The 23,124-nt window shown below is 49.0% G+C and overlaps 1 protein-coding gene and 1 long non-coding RNA gene across 2 annotated transcripts in view; one reads left to right on the top strand and one right to left on the bottom strand.

Annotated features, from left to right (window-relative positions):
• Positions 1-10,340: 10,340 nt before the first annotated feature.
• The window catches only part of LOC115140234 (uncharacterized), a 34,647-nt gene continuing 21,863 nt past the window's right edge, over positions 10,341-23,124 (bottom strand). The window contains exons 2-4 of the long non-coding RNA XR_003865209.2: positions 12,656-13,797; positions 12,387-12,569; positions 10,341-11,288 (exon numbers count right to left, since the gene is read on the bottom strand). This is a non-coding gene — a long non-coding RNA (uncharacterized LOC115140234). The remainder of the gene's footprint in view (positions 11,289-12,386; positions 12,570-12,655; positions 13,798-23,124) is intronic.
• Positions 11,280-23,124, top strand: part of kat6a (K(lysine) acetyltransferase 6A) — a 51,086-nt gene continuing 39,241 nt past the window's right edge. Inside the window, 1 exon segment of the mRNA XM_029678466.2 lies at positions 11,280-12,590. Coding sequence (XP_029534326.2) covers positions 11,931-12,590 — 660 coding nt within the window. The 5' untranslated portion in view covers positions 11,280-11,930.

Genomic DNA, 23,124 nt, shown 5'->3' on the forward strand with positions numbered 1-23,124 from the left:
GTGGGTAGAGCCAGTGTAAATATGTTTGAGTGTGTGGGTAGAGCCAGTGTAAATATGTTTGAGTGTGTGGGTAGAGCCAGTGTAAATATGTTTGAGTGTGTGGGTAGAGCCACAGGAGAGTTATTGCAAAAACATGTCAATACAGCTAGTCTGGGTGGCCATTTGATTGAGCTATTTAACGGTTTAGCAGCCATGGCTCCAGGGTAGAAGCTGTTCAGGGTAGTGTTGGTTCCAGACTTGGTGCACTGGTACCGCTTGACTTGCAGTAGTAGAGAGAACAGTCTATGGTCTGGGGGGCTGGAATCTTTGAAAATGTTTTGGGCCTTCCTATGATACCATCTGAAATAGAGGTCCTGGATGGCAGGGAGCCCGGCCCTAGTGATGCACCGGGCCGTACTCACCCCCGTCTATAGCGTCTTGAGGTCAGGTTCCTTGCAGCTGCCGTATCAAGCGGTGATGCTGCCAGTCAAGATGCTCTCAATGGTACAGCTGTAGACCTTTCTGAGGATCTGAGGGTCCGTGCCAAATCTTTTCAGCCTTCTGAGGGGGAAGAGATGCTGTCGTGCACTCATCACAACTATGTGGGTGTGTCTGGACAATGATAATTCCTTAGTGACGTGGACACAGAGGAACTTAAAGCTCTCGACCCACTCCACTACAGCCCCATCGATGTGAATGGGGGAGTGCTCGCTCCTCTGTTTCCTGTATTACAAGACAAATATAGTTTGTATATGTCAAGTGTGTAAACTAAGGGTAAAGCAGTGATTTATTACCTTTTTTTTTTTTTTTTCAAGATCCCTCGTTTTTTTGGCCAGGTGGGTACATGTCACCCTCTGGTGGAGCCAGTAGGACAATTCATCAGGCCTACTCAACTACTTGACATTCAATTCATCAGGCCTACTCAACTACTTGACATTCAATTCATCAGGCCTACTCAACTACTTGACATTCAATTCATCAGGCCTACTCAACTACTTGACATTCAATTCATGAGGCCTACTCAACTACTTGACATTCAATTCATCAGGCCTACTCAACTACTTGACATTCAATTCATGAGGCCTACTCAACTACTTGACATTCAATTCATCAGGCCTACTCAACTACTTGACATTCAATTCATCAGGCCTACTCAACTACTTGACATTCAATTCATCAGGTCTACTCAACTACTTGACATCCAATTCATGAGGCCTACTCAACTACTTGACATTCAATTCATCAGGCCTACTCAACTACTTGACATTCAATTCATGAGGCCTACTCAACTACTTGACATTCAATTCATCAGGTCTACTCAACTACTTGACATTCAATTCATCAGGCCTACTCAACTACTTGACATTCAATTCATGAGGCCTACTCAACTACTTGACATTCAATTCATCAGGCCTACTCAACTACTTGACATTCAATTCATCAGGCCTACTCAACTACTTGACATTCAATTCATCAGGCCTACTCAACTACTTGACATTCAATTCATCAGGCCTACTCAACTACTTGACATTCAATTCATGAGGCCTACTCAACTACTTGACATTCAATTCATCAGGTCTACTCAACTACTTGACATTCAATTCATCAGGCCTACTCAACTACTTGACATTCAATTCATCAGGCCTACTCAACTACTTGACATTCAATTCATGAGGCCTACTCAACTACTTGACATTCAATTCATCAGGCCTACTCAACTACTTGACATTCAATTCATCAGGCCTACTCAACTACTTGACATTCAATTCATCAGGCCTACTCAACTACTTGACATTCAATCCATTGTTGGATATTTTGCCCATGTACTACTATGTGGAATAATCTGCCATTTTAAAAACACGCTAAGAAATACTACAACACACATTCTTATTTGTTATAAGTTTGTCTTTTTTTACATAAGATCATTAGCAGAATCTGAGTCATTGATCAATTTGTCTTTGTTCTATCCTTGTAATTGGACTCTATATAAATAACTTTGTTCCTTAATTTCTGTCTATAAAAGTGATATGTGCTGTAATTGCAGTGTAGGGCTGAATGTGTTGTCTCCTACTACTGAATGGGTTCAGTGGGGCTGTGTGTGTGGTGTGAGTGTCGGGGTGTGAAGCCCCTGTCCCTGGGCCTGGCAGACGGGCATAGAGAACACGGCTTAACACAAGAACAATGGAGTCCTTTGACCAAAAAGACGCCCCCAAGACATGTGGCCTCCTGTCACCGTGGCAACCCCCCATGGGATAGCGAGCGGGCTGACAGCTGGAGAGGGAGAGTTACAAAAATGGAGTCCATTCTTTCCACTGAACCTCTCCTCGTCTACTCTATCATTCCCTCTCTCAATCATCAACGTCTGTGTGTAGTAGGCCTATGTTACACTGCACTTTCCAGCTGTTGAAGGATAGATCCACTTTATGAGCTTAGGTTTTAATATACTATATAGGCCTGGCAGGCCGACCTATCCTTTTAAATAAAAAGTGAGTGTGACACCAGGTGATAAATAACACAATTGTTATTTCCTGCTCATGGAACACTGACATTTACCGATGGGGTCATTGATACTTATGGTACTTATGAGTGGTATACAAGATCTTGCACTACATCTGTTTTTACACATTGTGCAAAAGCTATTCCAGCAAAAGAAAACGTTCCTTAATAACAAGATAACACTTGATTTATATAATGTTACATGCATTCTACACCACACATCCCTTCTCTGCTAAGGAGCTGAATGGTGTTAACAGTTCTGTTCATATCTGCTCCTCGGGACCTTGGTGTTATAGTAGGATGAGGATCTGTGCTCTCAACTCTCTATTATTCATGTTGCGTGGTGTCACTCTCCCTCAGCTCTGCATGGGTTTCCTGTAAAGCTAAGGACAGCAGAAGGATGAGGGAAACAAAGCGTGGAGGGGACTACTGCAACACCAAGGGCTCCTAGGGCCCCTCCCACTGGGAACACACTGGTTGAATCAACGTTGTTTCCATGGCATTTCAATAAAATGACGTTGAACCAACGTGGAATAGACATTGAATTGACGTCTGTGCTCAGTGGGCTTCCTCCAATCTATTTGTGTTTTTCTCCTGATCTGTCCAGCTGCTATGGTTGTAGTGGTGTTAGCTGGCAGGTGACTCGCCCCAGGGCTTTTATGAGTAAATAAAACACTAGTCTAATTTGAATAGAAGATTAAGTAGAATATAATTGTGGTGGTCACTTGATTGACAAGTGACTTGTATGTTAACAAGCCAAACCAACATACAATATGTTCTGAGTGAGGGACAGCCATTAAACTGAAGAGCTGTGCTGCTGCCCAGGTGAAGAATATAGAACACCTATTAGAGAAGAGTTCTGGGCATGTCTGGACTAGATGAGACACAATCTGACAAGGTATGTCTTTGGGATGAGGTGAGGAACATACCCAGGCAGAATCATAGTTTTTACCCCATCATTTCAACCCCCAAAAATATATGTGATGAGATTGAATCAATGTGGAAAAATGATTGGATTTGCAAAAAGCCATTTCCTATTTTTTATCATCTAACTTTTAATGTCAATCCAATGAGATGGTGACATTTTATTTATATTTTACGTAGAATTTACGTTAGTTGACAACTCAACCAGATATAAATCAAAAGTAGACATTGAACTGATGACGTCTGTGCTCAGTGGGTAGTTTGCCTGTGTATCTCTATGTGTTTCTGAGGGAAGCTCTGGATAAGAGCATCTGCTAAATGGATAAAATGTCAATATAAACATGACACTGGACAAGGCTCCATATCAGAGATGACTGGCCCACCACAGGGATGATACTAACTAGACGTTGTGTGACCTTGAATGGATAATAGAAGTAGGCTACCCAGGAAGGCTTGCAAAAATATATATACTGGGGTAGTATTCATTAGGCACCAAACAGAAGAAAACAGTTGGAAACAGAGATGGATGGACTACATGCATTGGTTCAATAACAAACACTCATTTTGGTTGTTGCATTAGGTTTTGCTACGGTGTGCCATAATGAATATGCCCCTGATCTGATTCTGTATAAATTAACTTTGGGGTTGTGACTGTGAGAAATGATCTGTCTCCGTTCATGACAGACGTCAACCATGATGAATTAGCAGTTGTTTGGGTCGGTGTTAAGTAAATGGAGTCATTATTGACAACCTTAAAGCTCTCTCTGTTTGCGGTGGTATCAGTGAGGACTTCCAGGCCCTGGCTGGCTGGCTGCCCGCAGTAAAAGGGGTTGTTGTGATTCCAAGTGGGTTGGGAGGGAGTGGGACTTAGCCTGGAGGTAAATTGTGTCTGTGATGTAGATGGAGAAAGGTTAAGTTGTGGCAGGCTGATGACCTTATAGAGGAAGTACAGGCAATGGTCTTCTATGGGCATGTGGCAGCGGACAGAGGGCCTGTAAATTAGCTGTGACATGCCCATTTCCTATTTATTTGAGCAATTCTACTATCTCTGACATCATGGCTATAGTACATTATGGGAGACGTTACTGCATCTTATGAGAAAAATATGCTCTAAACGTATTTCCCCCCGATCTTTCTAGTTTCCCCTGGTCGACACAGGGGGGAGACAAACATACAGATCTGTACACAAACCTGATCCTAATTATGTGCTATCTTGAATGGCTAAATGAATAATGAGGATCATAGAATACTTAGCGAGGACTTACACCATGTGTTTTATTTGATATATGACATAAGGGCTCAACTTAAAAGTAACCCAGGTTGAAATGTCATATGGGTCATAATCTTGAATACGTATCAATGCTATTAACAGGGAGTATTCAAGGAGAGGCATATCCACAGAACACTTAAGATATCAAAGAACTCTCCATTACCTATAGGTTCATTCATTGACAAACCCACATGCCCCCAGTAGTCATTCATCCCAACTCATAATGAAGCTAATAAAGCAGAAGCAGTGGTGATACTAGTTATTGAAAAGGAGATTATTGAGAAAGTAAGTGTTGCGGGAGAAAATGGGGATATACTATGGGAGTCTGCAGAGACAGAGTGGAAGAGAAGCAGTGCAGACAATGAGCTCCAGAGGTTAAGTCCCCAGCCCGCCAATAGGGCCCACAGGAATGCCAAAGGGTCTTGGAGGGGGCATTGTTGTCTGAGGTGCATCCTGCTCAGTGTATGAGACTACACATTACAACTCAAGGTCTATAGACTGACTGGTCCATGGGAATACTCAAGCTTATTTTTGTAGGAGAAGACATACTGTAGAAGACATAAATCACGTGGGGTACACCAATCTCGCAACTTTTTCTGTGTGTAATGTTTGTTTTTTCTTTTGAAATATTCTAAATAAATATGTAAATAGTAAACAAAAACACTGATCATCCAGGATATTGCAGCATTCTTCTCTGCTTGAAGAACCTTCCGGATAAATACAACTTGGGGCCTCGATATCCCTTGGCTGACTCCTCTCAGGCAGGGCGGCATGTGGTACCACTGTGTATCAGGGACTATAGCCCCAGGGGAGAGTCCTAGCCTTAACCCAGTTTGTGTCTGGGGAAGACAAAGGGGGACCAACAACACACTGAATGGACGGGGGGCTGTTTATCCCCATAGGAACATGCCCATGGCAGAAATGGAGCTCAGCCAGAGTTAATCCACCAGATGTGTTTTACCACCTTCAATAATGTTCCTCTCTTAAAGGGAGGCGTTAAATTATGACATGCATCCCGCTGTAAGGTCTAGACTTGTTTGAGAATTCTGTGATTTTGGGGTATGGCAAACTAGCAGTGTTTTGGAATGATGCCTTGGCCAATGGATTCTCCCCAACAGGGTTTGGCTATGGTAGCAGTACCAAAGGGACCCAAATGGCCTGTACAACAATGAGTATGTCACAGTAATGCCTTGCATTATGACAGAGTAATATTCCTGTTTTGAACCAACAGGTTCCTTCATGGACATGCAGATTTATTACAGTTGACAAAGCTCTTTGTCATAGATATGTCAGTACTGTAGCGCTACTGTCTGTCTGTCATTGTTACTGAATACAGAACTCCACCACTTAGGATTCATTATATTACAGTCAGAATGAGTTGTTCATGTAAATTACCTTGTCAGTGGCACATCTCTAAATGTACTCACACTGAAAGGATTGCAAGGCACAGTCAGCGAGACAATTGATTTGTCAAACCTCAGAGTTTTCCAAACAACCTCTTCCTTTATCTTTCAATTGGGCAATGTCTATGACAGAGAAGTGTACTTCAAGGCACTTTAAAAGTACTTTAAGTTACTAGCAGAGGAGTTTGTGTTTTCAGCTGAATTTCAGAAAGAGGAAAGACTGCAAAGAGTTCACCACCACTTTGTGAGTGTGAGAGGTGTCTGGCATGACTTTAAATTCAAACCTCAATCCCCGGAGTGTGTCCAGTCAGGCGGGGCCCTGGCTCTGGGTTTCCAACAAGCTGCACTTTACCTTCCAGCTGCTCTCTGTCCCCTTTGGATTGAGGGAGGGGAGGGAATAGGGGCCATGGGGGTGGAGATGGGTGGGGGCATGCTCTTGCCGGACAGGCCTGGAAATGTCCTTTTTATGTTTCAGCAGCCCATTCCAGGATGGGAGGGGTGTGAGCTGTGGGGTTTTGGGACTTGGCTAGGAGCCAGCCACAGCAGGAAGCTTGCTAGTTCACATGGACAAAAGCAGTCCTGGCCACTGCCTAGCTATCTGTGCAGGACTCAACAGCTCTCACTCACCCAACCCCCAAAACAGGAACTTTGCACAGTTATATGGGTCCGGCGGCACCACTGCACAGATTGACTGCAGTCAGTTACTCACAGCTGCACTGACTATTCAAACCTCTTTACACATGAATGCATGTATGTAATGTCAGCAGTGTTTGTCTTCATTGTCTTTACAAAATAAAGTATTCTCTTTGACTAAATGCAACAGGCATAGAAGGATTTTCTTTTCATGTTCCCTTATGTTTTCATTCGTTATTTGATACTCTGTGATATTGTCTTACTCTACTGCTCAAAATCAAGTTGTCTGACCGTCTTTATAGCTGCCAAGGCTATTGGCAGTTATTGCTAAGTGCCTCTCCTCCTGTCTGTGCACCCTGCCTGTCTGTAAAAAAACAAATCAAATCAAAGTCCATTGGTCACCTACACAGATTTGCAGGAGCGAAAAACTTGTTTCTAGCTCCAACAGTGCAGTAATAATACCTAACATTTTTTTTTAAAGAAATAGAATGAGCAATGTCAGAGTCTGGAATATATAATGCCCTCTCTAATGCCAGTATGTAAACAGCAGCATGGACCAAAACAAAAGTCCCACGGTTGATCTGTCTGGCAGAAAACCATGCATCATTTTACTCGCATCCAGGGGGTGTTTCCACTGTTTTTGTTAAACCAGACTTCTGCATGAATTGATATGATCTCTGTCATAGTGCATGACATTATTCATTGATGTTGATTGCTATATGTTTATGTTCATGTTGTGCACTTGGGGGGTTATGGTCTCAATACATATCTCAACAAACTTATGTTCAGTTTCATTTTATGATCACTATCGTACTGAAATATTTGAAAGATACCATTTTCTAATATTTTAAGATGTATGCCATTTACAAGCCTTTCGCTGCACCCGCAATAACATCTGCTAAATATGTGTATGTGACCAATAACATTTGATTTGATGTGATAATGATAGTTTCATGCTGGTTTAGAATGTTTTTTTGCACTCATATATTTATCTTCTGTCAAAAGCTACTACAATAGTCTGCCAGCCTACATTCCTACCTACCTACCTACTTACTGTGTCATACGGGTAGCTACTTTAATGTGCATATGTTTTGTCTCATATGGTTTTTCTAACCAGTGAAAACCTCCTATGATCTAATTGCTCCCTTTATGACTTGATAATCCCTCTCTGAGGACTGCAGGGTGCTAATCATTTTAAACAAAGCTTCACATAATTTAATTTAGCGTCCAGGGAGATCATAAGATCATCATGAATAGGGAGTTTTAATAGGGAGGGCTGGTCTTTTCCTGGTTGATATACAGGCAGGCGTTGATGTTTTCTATTCAACAAAGAGCAAACTAAAGAATGTAATTCATGTCTTCAGTTCCAACCCACTGGGCACACACTGGTTGATTCAACGTCATTTCAATTCAATTACGTTGAACCAATGTGGAAAATACGTTGAATTGACCTCTGTGACCAGTAGGATGTGACAATTTTAATGTATTATACATTGTTGATATGATCACATAAAATCGTATAAATAAGATCACTCACTGATAGCATTAAACTGATCCATGCATGATGTAGCCCTACAAGACATAATGCACTTAGCACATAATGTGGCACTTGTAGATTCAGAGATCGTGTAGTGAGATATCAAAAAAATGTTCCCTAAATGTCCAAATGATATGCAAATGAAAAATATGCTATTATTTCAAACAATACCATATTGTTTGAAAACAGCTCCGCTTCTGAAATGCAGAACATTCTTGAGCGGGAAAAGGTGTTACAAGATTCACCTGTCAATTCCAATTAATGGTCGTTTCTTCCGGTGTCGTTCTCTGCTGCTCGGCATTGCGCTCATTTAAAATAAGCGTTTTTTTGTGTGGGATGATAATATTAACCAAAATAATCTGACTGGCGAGGAACCAGCGATCAACCTAAACAGATACGCTTTTGTGATACTAGTGTATTCGGATATTACTAACACGCCTCCAATATTTATCTTTGCTGGTTCATTCTCCTGCTCTAATAGATAATAGAGCCTCTACAATAGATTGCAGAACCTACCGGTCTGTGTAGAGAGGGCTCTCGCTTTGATCTTTAAATACCCTCTCATTTAAAACCACACTGAGTTGCTTTGATTTTTCTCTCACGAGCCAGCTGTAAAATGTATAAATTCAGACGTTCCCTTAAATGACACTCTCCGTGTGCGCGCGCGCCCAGTGGAGACAGCAAGAACACCTTTCTATCCTTTTTTCTGCTCCACCATCTGTCCCTCCCTTTCTTCCATTTCATGTGTTCAACCGACATCTACCCCTCACAGCTACAACTCCGTTGTTCCCCCCTCTCCCCTTGCATTGAGTTTTCCTGTCCACTCGGCTTTGCAGTTTGAACGACGCAGACGGTCCCTGGCCCCGACTGTTCCCCCCTCCCCCACTAGCTGAGCTGCTGTTTCACTCAAAGATGGCGTCAGCTTTGGAGCCTCTGGTCTCTGGCTGCATTTTTGGGCTTGTTGTTGTCTCGGATTCGAAGGATTTTTGGCACATTCTCTTCGGCAACTCGACACGAAATTCCGGTGAGTAGCGGCTAGTGGGGAGAGGATATTACAAGGTCTCCGAGCTTCCTTTTGAAACCCGAACTGGACCAGTGGTAGCTTTCTGGGAAACGCGAGAGGTAGAGGGAACGGGGTACGGGGAGATGAAGATCGCGAGGGGGGAGGGAGGGGGCGAGCCGAGGCCTACTTCGCTCCAACGGCCTTGTCTTCACCGCATCGCAGTCCGCAGGCACTATGTGGGTGGGTGATGCAGGAAGGAAGTAAGGAAAGGTGAGGGATAGGTAGCCGTGTGTAGACACGCGTCTTGCCGGGAAATATTTCCACCCAGAGCCGAGGCGAAGGAGGCCGAACGGCCATAGAACATATATTGTAACGTTGAAAAATTATTCACTATGAAGTCGTCATTTTGCCACTTTCCCGATAACGGTTATGGCCGTTTACAACTTACATTGTGCATTTGCAGTCAGCGATCTCATCGTGAATATCATCCATTCTATTCTAAATGAGATTGTTCCTTGTGGTTGTTGCCTGTGTTATTGTTTGAATCCTCGGGCGTTGTAGGAATCTGTCATTGTTGATTGTGTCAAAGCGCTGGTTTCCTTAAGACAGCTAGCTAGCTACACGTTGTTACTGTTTTGAGCTATTTCGTTACTTTTAGCAAGCAATGAGCAATATCAGTTCGCGGGTAGGTTTGTAGCAACACAGCCTATTGCCTATCATATCAGTGAGAGTAAACAGAGGAGTAGGTTGAGAAAGTGAGACACTCGGCTATTGCTTGGCTAGCTAGCTAACGTTAACTACTGTTAGTTAACTGTGCTATATAGTAACGGTAACACCAATCTGTTTTCAAATAAATGGCTAACGTTAACATGGTTACTATAGCTAGCTACCAGTAATGAGACAGATGTTTAGCTAGATAACGAACACATCTAACGTTAGCTACCTTAGGTCACTTAACAAAAAAAATATCTATATTAATCAGCTACTGCACAAATGTAATCCAAGATCTTGTTTGTTGTGCATGGAATACAAATATATCTAACGTTAGCATGCTTGCTGAAATCAAGCCAAAGCACTGAAAACATGAGATGTGGATAGCTAGTAGTGTTCCGTTTATTTAGCTATTTTAGTTGATTTGTTTTGCTGTTCAAAGTGAGAACCATGTGGCTTAGCAAAATCATAATGTCAAGAATTCAACAACAATGTATCCTGTTCTCCATAATCTGGGCTGTTGTTGTTATGACCTTTTTATCAATGTCTGTTTTCGGACCCAATTCATGAGCCCATGTTGTGAAATTCTTAGGTATATAAAGATAATATACTATAACATGTAAATAAAGGAGGTAGGGCTTTCTTCCGTAGTGTTTACTATGACACTTATGAGAGTTGCTCTGGTTTTGTGGTTAAAAGAATCTGCATTTACACAAACATGGAGAACAGAATGTAAAGTTACCTCCATATCTACATTAGAGATCATCCCAGTGGCTGATGTTTACCTACTCAGGCGCTAGTCTGGCACTGTCTTTCTGAGCTAACTATGCCCTCTGCTCAGGGTTTTCTCTTCCCATCCTAAATGTATTTGTTATGTTCAGTGTTATAAACGGTGCTCATGTCAGGTAATGTTGATCTAGACTTCAGGCAGCATGTATCCATCTCATACAAGATGTGTGCTCCCTAACTGTCTCTGTGTTTAGTTGCCAAGCATGACTTTGTTTACATGCTGCTGTTGTTTGAGTGTCTCAGTACATGTCTTTTGAGGGTTACATTCAGTAGGCACTAAAGGGAGCAAATGTTTTGAAATGGCAGAATTACCTCAACTCTAATACAAAACTTAAAGATGTTTTTCTTTGTTTTTGCCTGCAGAATGTGACCGTCTTGCTGCTTTCTCTCTTGCACACACTTTCTGACCCTTCCATGTTTGTGTCCTTTGTTTCAGCAGGGTGTGTTTTCTGCTGAAGTTGACTGCATGAAGGTGATCAGCCCTCGCTGCTCCCTGGGGTGAGAGATCTGTCCCCTTCCCGGCCGGAGAACAAGTGGATACCACTGGAGAGCGAAGAAGAGAAAGAGGGTGAAGGAGTGGAGCTGCACGGATTAAATACATTTACATCCTTCTGCAAAAGAGTTTATTCCAATAATCTACAGAAAACATTTTTCCCCCACTGTCCTGATTCTACCCTTACAGTACAACTGATCTTCAACTAAAGATGACAGTCAAGGTGTCCACATCACACTGAGAGACTCTTATTTACATTGAGGGGAGACTGAATCTTCAAGGTTGTAGCCGTTTGTCCCTCGGCCCTTTGCAACAGGCAGTAGTGGGAGAAACCTAAGTGTTATTGTTGTAGTGTGTGTGGGTCCACCACAGCTCCAGAGTTAGTCTAGTACCTGCTGCTCCACGACACTGCTCTCCTCCAGGCTAACTGACTGCTGGGAGAGGGTAGTGGGTGGACCAAGCTTTATTGGGTGGGTTGGCGGGGGAGCCTATGCTATGGTGAGCTGTTCCCTGCCGTGCTGCTCAGGACCAGGCTCTGAGGGACTCACTGTGCGGCCCCGGGACAAAGGATAGTCTTCGGACAGAGGGGCTAGGAGGAGGAGGCGGCGGCCTGGGCCGCGGGATTCTTACCCTTTGCCCGCTACGGGCGTGTGTTTGTGTGTGTGTCGTCATTGCGACCTCCAGCCGCAGTCATGGTGAAGCTGGCCAACCCAATGTACACCACCTGGATCCTGGAGGCCATCAAGAAGGTGAAGAAGCAGAAGCAGCGGCCATCGGAGGAGAGGATATGCAACGCTGTGTCCATGTCCCACGGGCTGGACCGCAAGACTATACTGGAGCAGCTGGAGCTCAGTGTCAAGGATGGTACCATCCTCAAAGTCTCTAACAAGGGGCTCAACTCTTACAAGGATCCGGAGAACCCCGGCCGCCTGGCCTTCCCCAAACCCCGCCTGGGCAGCAGTGGAGGAGGGGGTGGTCATCATGGGCATGTGGGCCATGGAGGTAGCCACCATCGCTCTGGGAAGAAACCAGGGCTGGACTGGAATAAGCTGATCAAGCGTTCCCTGGAGGGGCTCCATGAGCCAGGGGGCTCCACTCTAAAAAGTGTTGAGCGCTTCCTCAAGTGCCAGGGTGATGTGGCGGCCTACCTGTCTGGCAGTGGCTCCATGGGGCCCGGGCTGTTCCACCAGCAGCTGAGAGTGGCACTGAAGCGGGCGTGTGCCCACGGCAGGGTGGCCAAGAATGGGCCGCTGTTCCACCTCATCAGCCGTAGCTCCCAGTTGGATGGGACAGGCACCGTGGCACTGGACTCCCTCCCACCTGTCCGCCTGCTGCCACACGAAAAGGACAAGGTAAGCCATGCACCTACATTCACTTTCTCAAATATAAACACAATGTAATGTCTCTGTAAACCTACCGTGTAAGTGAAAACAGATAACTGTAAAAAGAGCAATCTGTAATTTTTGTCCCCTGTGGCAGTGGAAAGAATAAGTGATAATTAATTACATTTCTATAGCGCTTTTTTATAAAAATCTCAAAGCGCTTCAAAAGCAATAAACAAACAAGCGATACATCATGAGTAGCCAAGCCTTAGTTAGGTCACCCAATAGAGGTCAAGTCTGAGAGCATGCATCCTCTAAGACAGTGGGACAGTCCATGGCTTGATCAGAGGAAGGTGGTCAGGGAGATGGTTGAAGTCTAGTGACGATCATGTAGAAGTAAACAAACAATGAAGGCTGAAGGCAGCACACAATCAATCTTAGCAGAGATAGAGTTATATTTTATAAAGTGGTTTCCCATGTGGTTGTAGGGCTGCCAGGGAAGATGTAATGCCAAAAATGTAAGTTTATATCATGCAATTAGTAGCCAGGTCGGGCAGCCATGCAGTAGAGTTTGGCAAGCCACAATGTCAAACCTTGAACTGGTTTTCATTTTTAACCAGTCTGTGCACAGTACACAAACAACACCCCTCTAACTCCTTCCAGGGCATTAACTTCCCTATTGAGTGATCACACTGTTTGCACAGCGTGGTTTGATTGATAATGTCTTTGTTGGAGTGAGTGGTGTCAAATGCAGGGACTTACAGTGCAACCATTTTACTCACACATGCACCTAAATATTTTCCTACATTTAACTTAGGTGGACACGTGTTCCTTGTAAAAAAAAAAAAAGTAAGTTTAGAGCATTTAAATGGTTTAATACATTTCATAGATTAGCTTGTGAATATAAGCAGGGGACGTAGCTGATAAAGAGTTCTGAGCTCTGTTGTGTTTTTGTGTGATTTACATGACCGACTTAAAGCAACACGTTGTAGCCAAATTGGCCAGACAGACGGAGAGCTGTGAAAGAGAAACCCTAGGTAGAACAGATCCGTCCACAGGTCAGAGAAGCACCATGAGGGAGACGACCAGCGTAGCATCGCTGTGGCAGTCAGTGGGTCCGGCTTTCACTGTCTCTTTCAGGGGCCGGGTCAGCGTGTAGTGGTGGTGTACTCCAGGAGTAAGCAGGGTCAGCGGAGTGCCCTATAAGCTGTGGGCTCTACAGCCCTCTGTCTCAGGCCTGCAGCAGGAGGAGAAAGAGAGGGAAAAGAGGTGGTCAGGGAAAAGTCACGTGGGGCCCAGTGAGTATCATGCCAGGACGAGAGAGACTGGTGACCAGCTGCAGGGCTGGGAGAGAGAGGGGCACACACACACACACACACACACACACACACACACAGGGAGAGGGGTGGACACACACACAGGGAGAGGGGTGGACACACACACAGGGAGAGGGGTGGACACACACACAGGGAGAGGGGTGGACACACACACACACACACAGGGGTGGACACACACACACACACACACACACAGGGGTGGACACACACACACACACACACAGGGGTGGACACACACACACACACACACACACACAGGGGTGGACACACAGACAGGGGTGGACACACACACACACACACACACAGACAGGGGTGGACACACACACACACACACACACACACAGACAGGGGTGGACACACACACACACACACACAGACAGGGGTGGACACACACACAGACCGGGGTGGACACACACACACACACACACAGACCGGGGTGGACACACACACACACACACACACACACACACACACACACACACACACACAGACAGGGGTGGACACACACACACACACACACAGACAGGGGTGGACACACACACACACACACACAGACAGGGGTGGACACACACACACACACACACAGACAGGGGTGGACACACACACACACAGACAGGGGTGGACACACACACACACACACACACAGACAGGGGTGGACACACACACACACAGACAGGGGTGGACACACACACACACAGACAGGGGTGGACACACACACACACACACACACACACACACACACAGACAGGGGTGGACACACACACACACAGACAGGGGTGGACACACAGACAGGGGTGGACACACACACACAGAGACAGGGGTGGACACACAGACAGGGGTGGACACACACACACACACACAGACAGGGGTGGACACACACACACACACAGACAGGGGTGGACACACACACACACAGACATGGGTGGACACACACACACACACAGACAGGGGTGGACACACACACACACACAGACAGGGGTGGACACACAGACAGGGGTGGACACACACACACACACACACACAGACAGGGGTGGACACACACACAGACAGGGGTGGACACACACACACACACACACACAGACAGGGGTGGACACACACACACACAGACAGGGGTGGACACACACACACACAGACAGGGGTGGACACACACACACACACACAGACAGGGGTGGACACACGCACACACAGACTGGGGTGGACACACACACACACAGACAGGGGTGGACACACACACACAGACAGGGGTGGACACACACACACACAGACAGGGGTGGACACACACACACACACACAGACAGGGGTGGACACACACACACACACAGACAGGGGTGGACACACACACACACAGGGGTGGACACACACCCACACACACACACAGGGGTGGACACACACACACACACAGGGGTGGACACACACACACACACACACACACACACACACACACACAGGGGTGGACACACAGACAGGGGTGGACACACACACACACACACACACACACACACACACACACACACAGACAGGGGTGGACACACACACAGACCGGGGTGGACACACACACACACACACAGACCGGGGTGGACACACACACACACACAGACAGGGGTGGACACACACACACACACACACAGACACACACACAGACAGGGGTGGACACACACACACACACACACAGACAGGGGTGGACACACACACACACACACAGACAGGGGTGGACACACACACACACACAGACAGGGGTGGACACACACACACACACACACACACACAGACAGGGGTGGACACACACACACACACACACACAGACAGGGGTGGACACACACACACAGACAGGGGTGGACACACACACACACACACACACACAGACAGGGGTGGACACACACACACACACACAGACAGGGGTGGACACACACACACACAGACAGGGGTGGACACACACACACACACACACAGACAGGGGTGGACACACACACACACAGAGACAGGGGTGGACACACAGACAGGGGTGGACACACACACACACACACAGACAGGGGTGGACACACACACACACACACACACACAGACAGGGGTGGACACACACACACACACACACACACAGACAGGGGTGGACACACACACACACACACACAGACAGGGGTGGACACACACACACACACACACAGACAGGGGTGGACACACACACACACACACACACAGACAGGGGTGGACACACACACACACACACACACACACAGACAGGGGTGGACACACACACACACACACACACACAGACAGGGGTGGACACACACACACACACACACACAGACAGGGGTGGACACACACACACACACACACACACACACACACAGACAGGGGTGGACACACACACACACACAGACAGGGGTGGACACACACACACACACACACACACACAGACAGGGGTGGACACACACACACACACACACACACACACAGACAGGGGTGGACACACACACACACACACACACACACACACACAGACAGGGGTGGACACACACACACACACACACACAGACAGGGGTGGACACACACACACACACACAGACAGGGGTGGACACACACACACACACACACAGACAGGGGTGGACACACACACACACACACACACAGACAGGGGTGGACACACACACACACACACACACAGACAGACAGGGGTGGACACACACACACACACACACACAGACAGGGGTGGACACACACACACACACACACAGACATGGGTGGACACACACATACACACACACACACAGACAGGGGTGGACACACACACACACACACACACACAGACATGGGTGGACACACACACACACAGACATGGGTGGACACACACACACACACACACACAGACATGGGTGGACACACACACACACACACACAGACATGGGTGGACACACACACACACACACACACAGACATGGGTGGACACACACACACACACACACACAGACATGGGTGGACACACACACACACACACACAGACATGGGTGGACACACACACACACAGACATGGGTGGACACACACACACACACACACAGACATGGGTGGACACACACACACACACACACAGACATGGGTGGACACACACACACACACACACAGACATGGGTGGACACACACACACACACACACAGACATGGGTGGACACACACACACACACACACAGACATGGGTGGACACACACACACACACACACAGACATGGGTGGACACACACACACACACACACAGACATGGGTGGACACACACACACACACACACAGACATGGGTGGACACACACACACACACACACAGACATGGGTGGACACACACACACACACACACAGACATGGGTGGACACACACACACACACACACACAGACATGGGTGGACACACACACACACACACACAGACATGGGTGGACACGCACACACACACACACACAGACATGGGTGGACACGCACACACACACACACACAGACATGGGTGGACACACACACACACACACACACAGACATGGGTGGACACACACACACACACACACACACACAGACAGGGGTGGACACACACACACACACACACAGACAGGGGTGGACACACACACACACAGACAGGGGTGGACACACACACACACACACACACAGACAGGGGTGGACACACACACACACACACACAGACAGGGGTGGACACACACACACACACACAGACAGGGGTGGACACACACACACACACAGACAGGGGTGGACACACACACACACAGACAGGGGTGGACACACACACACACACACAGACAGGGGTGGACACACACACACACACACACAGACAGGGGTGGACACACACACACACACACACAGACAGGGGTGGACACACACACACACACACACAGACAGGGGTGGACACACACACACACACACAGACAGGGGTGGACACACACACACACACAGACAGGGGTGGACACACACACACACACACACAGACAGGGGTGGACACACACACACACACACACACACAGACAGGGGTGGACACACACACACACACACACACACACAGACAGGGGTGGACACACACACACACACACACACACAGACAGGGGTGGACACACACACACACACACAGACAGGGGTGGACACACACACACACACACAGACAGGGGTGGACACACACACACACACACAGACAGGGGTGGACACACACACAGACAGGGGTGGACACACACACACACACACACACAGACAGGGGTGGACACACACACACACAGACAGGGGTGGACACACACACACACACACACACACACAGACAGGGGTGGACACACACACACACACACACACAGACGGGTGGACACACACACACACACACAGACAGACAGACAGACAGACAGGGGTGGACACACACACACACAGACAGACACACACAGACAGGGGTGGACACACACACACACACACACAGACAGGGGTGGACACACACACAGACACAGACAGGGGTGGACACACACACACACACACACACAGACAGGGGTGGACACACACACACACACACACACACACAGACAGGGGTGGACACACACACACACACACACACACAGACATGGGTGGACACACACACAGACAGGGATGGACACACACACACACAGAGACAGGGGTGGACACACACACACACAGAGACAGGGGTGGACACACACACACACAGAGACAGGGGTGGACACACACACACACACAGACAGGGGTGGACACACACACACACACACAGACAGGGGTGGACACACACACACAGACAGGGGTGGACACACACACACACACACACAGAGACAGGGGTGGACACACACACACAGAGACAGGGGTGGACACACACACACACAGACAGGGGTGGACACACACACACACAGACAGGGGTGGACACACACACACACACAGACAGGGGTGGACACACACACACACACAGACAGGGGTGGACACACACACACACACACAGACAGGGGTGGACACACACACACACACAGACAGGGGTGGACACACACACACACACACAGACAGGGGTGGACACACACACACACACACAGACAGGGGTGGACACACACACACACAGACAGGGGTGGACACACACACACACACACACACAGGGGTGGACACACACACACACACACACAGACAGGGGTGGACACACACACACACACACAGACAGGGGTGGACACACACACACACATACAGACAGGGGTGGACACACACACACACACACACACACAGACAGGGGTGGACACACACACACACACACACAGGGGTGGACACACACACACACACACACACAGACAGGGGTGGACACACACACACACACACACACACAGACAGGGGTGGACACACACACACACACACAGACAGGGGTGGACACACACACACACACAGACAGGGGTGGACACACACACACACACAGACAGGGGTGGACACACACACACACACACAGACAGGGGTGGACACACAGACAGGGGTGGACACACACACACACACACAGACAGGGGTGGACACACACACACAGACAGGGGTGGACACACACACACACACACACACAGGGGTGGACACACACACACACACACACACACACACAGACAGGGGTGGACACACACACACACACACACACAGACAGGGGTGGACACACACACACACACACACACAGACAGGGGTGGACACACACACACACACACACACAGACAGGGGTGGACACACACACACAGACAGGGGTGGACACACACACACACACACAGACAGGGGTGGACACACACACACACACACACACACAGACAGGGGTGGACACACAGACAGGGGTGGACACACACACACACACACACAGACAGGGGTGGACACACACACACAGACAGGGGTGGACACACACACACACACAGACAGGGGTGGACACACACACACACACACAGACAGGGGTGGACACACAGACACAGACAGGGGTGGACACACACACACACACACACACAGACAGGGGTGGACACACACACAGACAGGGGTGGACACACACACAGACGGGTGGACACACACACACACAGGGGTGGACACAGACAGGGGTGGACACACACACACACAGACAGGGGTGGACACACACACAGACAGGGGTGGACACACACAGACAGGGGTGGACACACACACACACACACAGACAGGGGTGGACACACACACACACACACACACACACAGACAGGGGTGGACACACACAGACAGGGGTGGACACACACACAGACAGGGGTGGACACACACACAGACAGGGGTGGACACACACAGACAGGGGTGGACACACACACACACAGACAGGGGTGGACACACACACACACAGACAGGGGTGGACACACACACAGACAGGGGTGGACACACACACAGACAGGGGTGGACACACACACAGACAGGGGTGGACACACACACAGACAGGGGTGGACACACACACACACACAGACAGGGGTGGACACACACACACACACACACAGACAGGGGTGGACACACACACACACACACACACACACACAGACAGGGGTGGACACACACACACACACACACACACAGACAGGGGTGGACACACACACACACAGACAGGGGTGGACACACACACACACAGACAGGGGTGGACACACACACACAGACAGGGGTGGACACACACACACACACACACACACACACACAGACAGGGGTGGACACACACACAGACAGGGGTGGACACACACACAGACAGGGGTGGACACACACACACACACACACAGACAGGGGTGGACACACACACACACACACACACAGACAGGGGTGGACACACACACACACACAGACAGGGGTGGACACACACACACACAGACAGTTGTGGACACACACACACACACACACAGACAGGGGTGGACACACACACACACACACACACACAGACAGGGGTGGACACACACACACACAGACAGGGGTGGGGACACACACACAGACAGGGGTGGGGACACACACAGACAGGGGTGGACACACACACACAGACAGGGGTGGACACACACACACACACACAGACAGACAGGGGTGGACACACACACACACACACAGACAGACAGGGGTGGACACACACACACACAGACAGACAGGGGTGGACACACACACACACAGACAGGGGTGGACACACACAGACAGGGGTGGACACACACACACACACACAGACAGGGGTGGACACACACACACACACACAGACAGGGGTGGACAAACACACACACACACAAAGACAGGGGTGGACACACACACACACACAAAGACAGGGGTGGACACACACACAGACAGGGGTGGACACACACACAGACAGGGGTGGACACACACACAGACAGGGGTGGACACACACACACACAGAGACAGGGGTGGACACACACACACAGAGACAGGGGTGGAGACACACACACACAGAGACAGGGGTGGACACACACACACACACAGACAGGGGTGGACACACACACACACACAGACAGGGGTGGACACACACACACACACAGACGGGTGGACACACACACACACACAGACAGGGGTGGACACACACACAGACAGGGGTGGACACACACACAGAGACAGGGGTGGACACACACACACACAGACAGGGGTGGACACACACACACACACACAGGCAGGGGTGGACACACAGACAGGGGTGGACACACACACACACACACACACAGACAGGGGTGGACACACACACACAGACAGGGGTGGACACACACACAGACAGGGGTGGACACACACACAGACAGGGGTGGACACACACACACACAGACAGGGGTGGACACACACACACACACACACAGACAGGGGTGGACACACACACACACACAGACAGGGGTGGACACACACACACACAGACAGGGGTGGACACACACACACAGACAGGGGTGGACACACACACACACAGACAGGGGTGGACACACACACACACAGACAGGGGTGGACACACACACACAGACAGGGGTGGACACACACACACAGACAGGGGTGGACACACACACACAGACGGGTGGACACACACACACACACACAGACGGGTGGACACACACACACACACACACAGACGGGTGGACACACACACACACACACACAGACAGGGGTGGACACACACACACACACAGACAGGGGTGGACACACACACACACACAGAGACAGGGGTGGACACACACACACACACAGACAGGGGTGGACACACACACAGACAGGGGTGGACACACACACAGACAGGGGTGGACACACACACACACAGACAGGGGTGGACACACACACACACACACAGACAGGGGTGGACACACACACACACACAGAGACAGGGGTGGACACACACACACACACAGAGACGGGTGGACACACACACACACACAGACAGGGGTGGACACACACACACACACAGACAGGGGTGGACACACACACACACACACACAGACAGGGGTGGACACACACACACAGACAGGGGTGGACACACACACACAGACAGGGGTGGACACACACACACAGACAGGGGTGGACACACACAGACAGGGGTGGACACACACACACAGACAGGGGTGGACACACACACACAGACAGGGGTGGACACACACACACACAGACAGGGGTGGACACACACACACACAGACAGGGGTGGACACACACACACACACAGACAGGGGTGGACACACACACACACACAGACAGGGGTGGACACACACACACACAGACAGGGGTGGACACACACACACACAGACAGGGGTGGACACACAGACAGGGGTGGACACACACACACACAGACAGGGGTGGACACACACACACACAGACAGGGGTGGACACACACACACACACAGACAGGGGTGGACACACACACACAGGGGTGTACACACACACACACACACACACAGACAGGGGTGGACACACACACACACACACAGACAGGGGTGGACACACACACACACACACGGACAGGGGTGGACACACACACACACACACGGACAGGGGTGGACACACACACACACACACGGACAGGGGTGGACACACACACACACACACACACACGGACAGGGGTGGACACACACACACACACACACGGACAGGGGTGGACACACACACACACACACACGGACAGGGGTGGACACACACACACACGGACAGGGGTGGACACACACACACACACAGACAGGGGTGGACACACACACACACACACACACACACAGACGGGTGGACACACACACACACACACACAGACAGGGGTGGA

The sequence above is a fragment of the Oncorhynchus nerka genome, linkage group LG13 (genome assembly GCF_034236695.1).
Source record: "Oncorhynchus nerka isolate Pitt River linkage group LG13, Oner_Uvic_2.0, whole genome shotgun sequence".
Lineage (NCBI taxonomy): Eukaryota > Metazoa > Chordata > Actinopteri > Salmoniformes > Salmonidae > Oncorhynchus > Oncorhynchus nerka.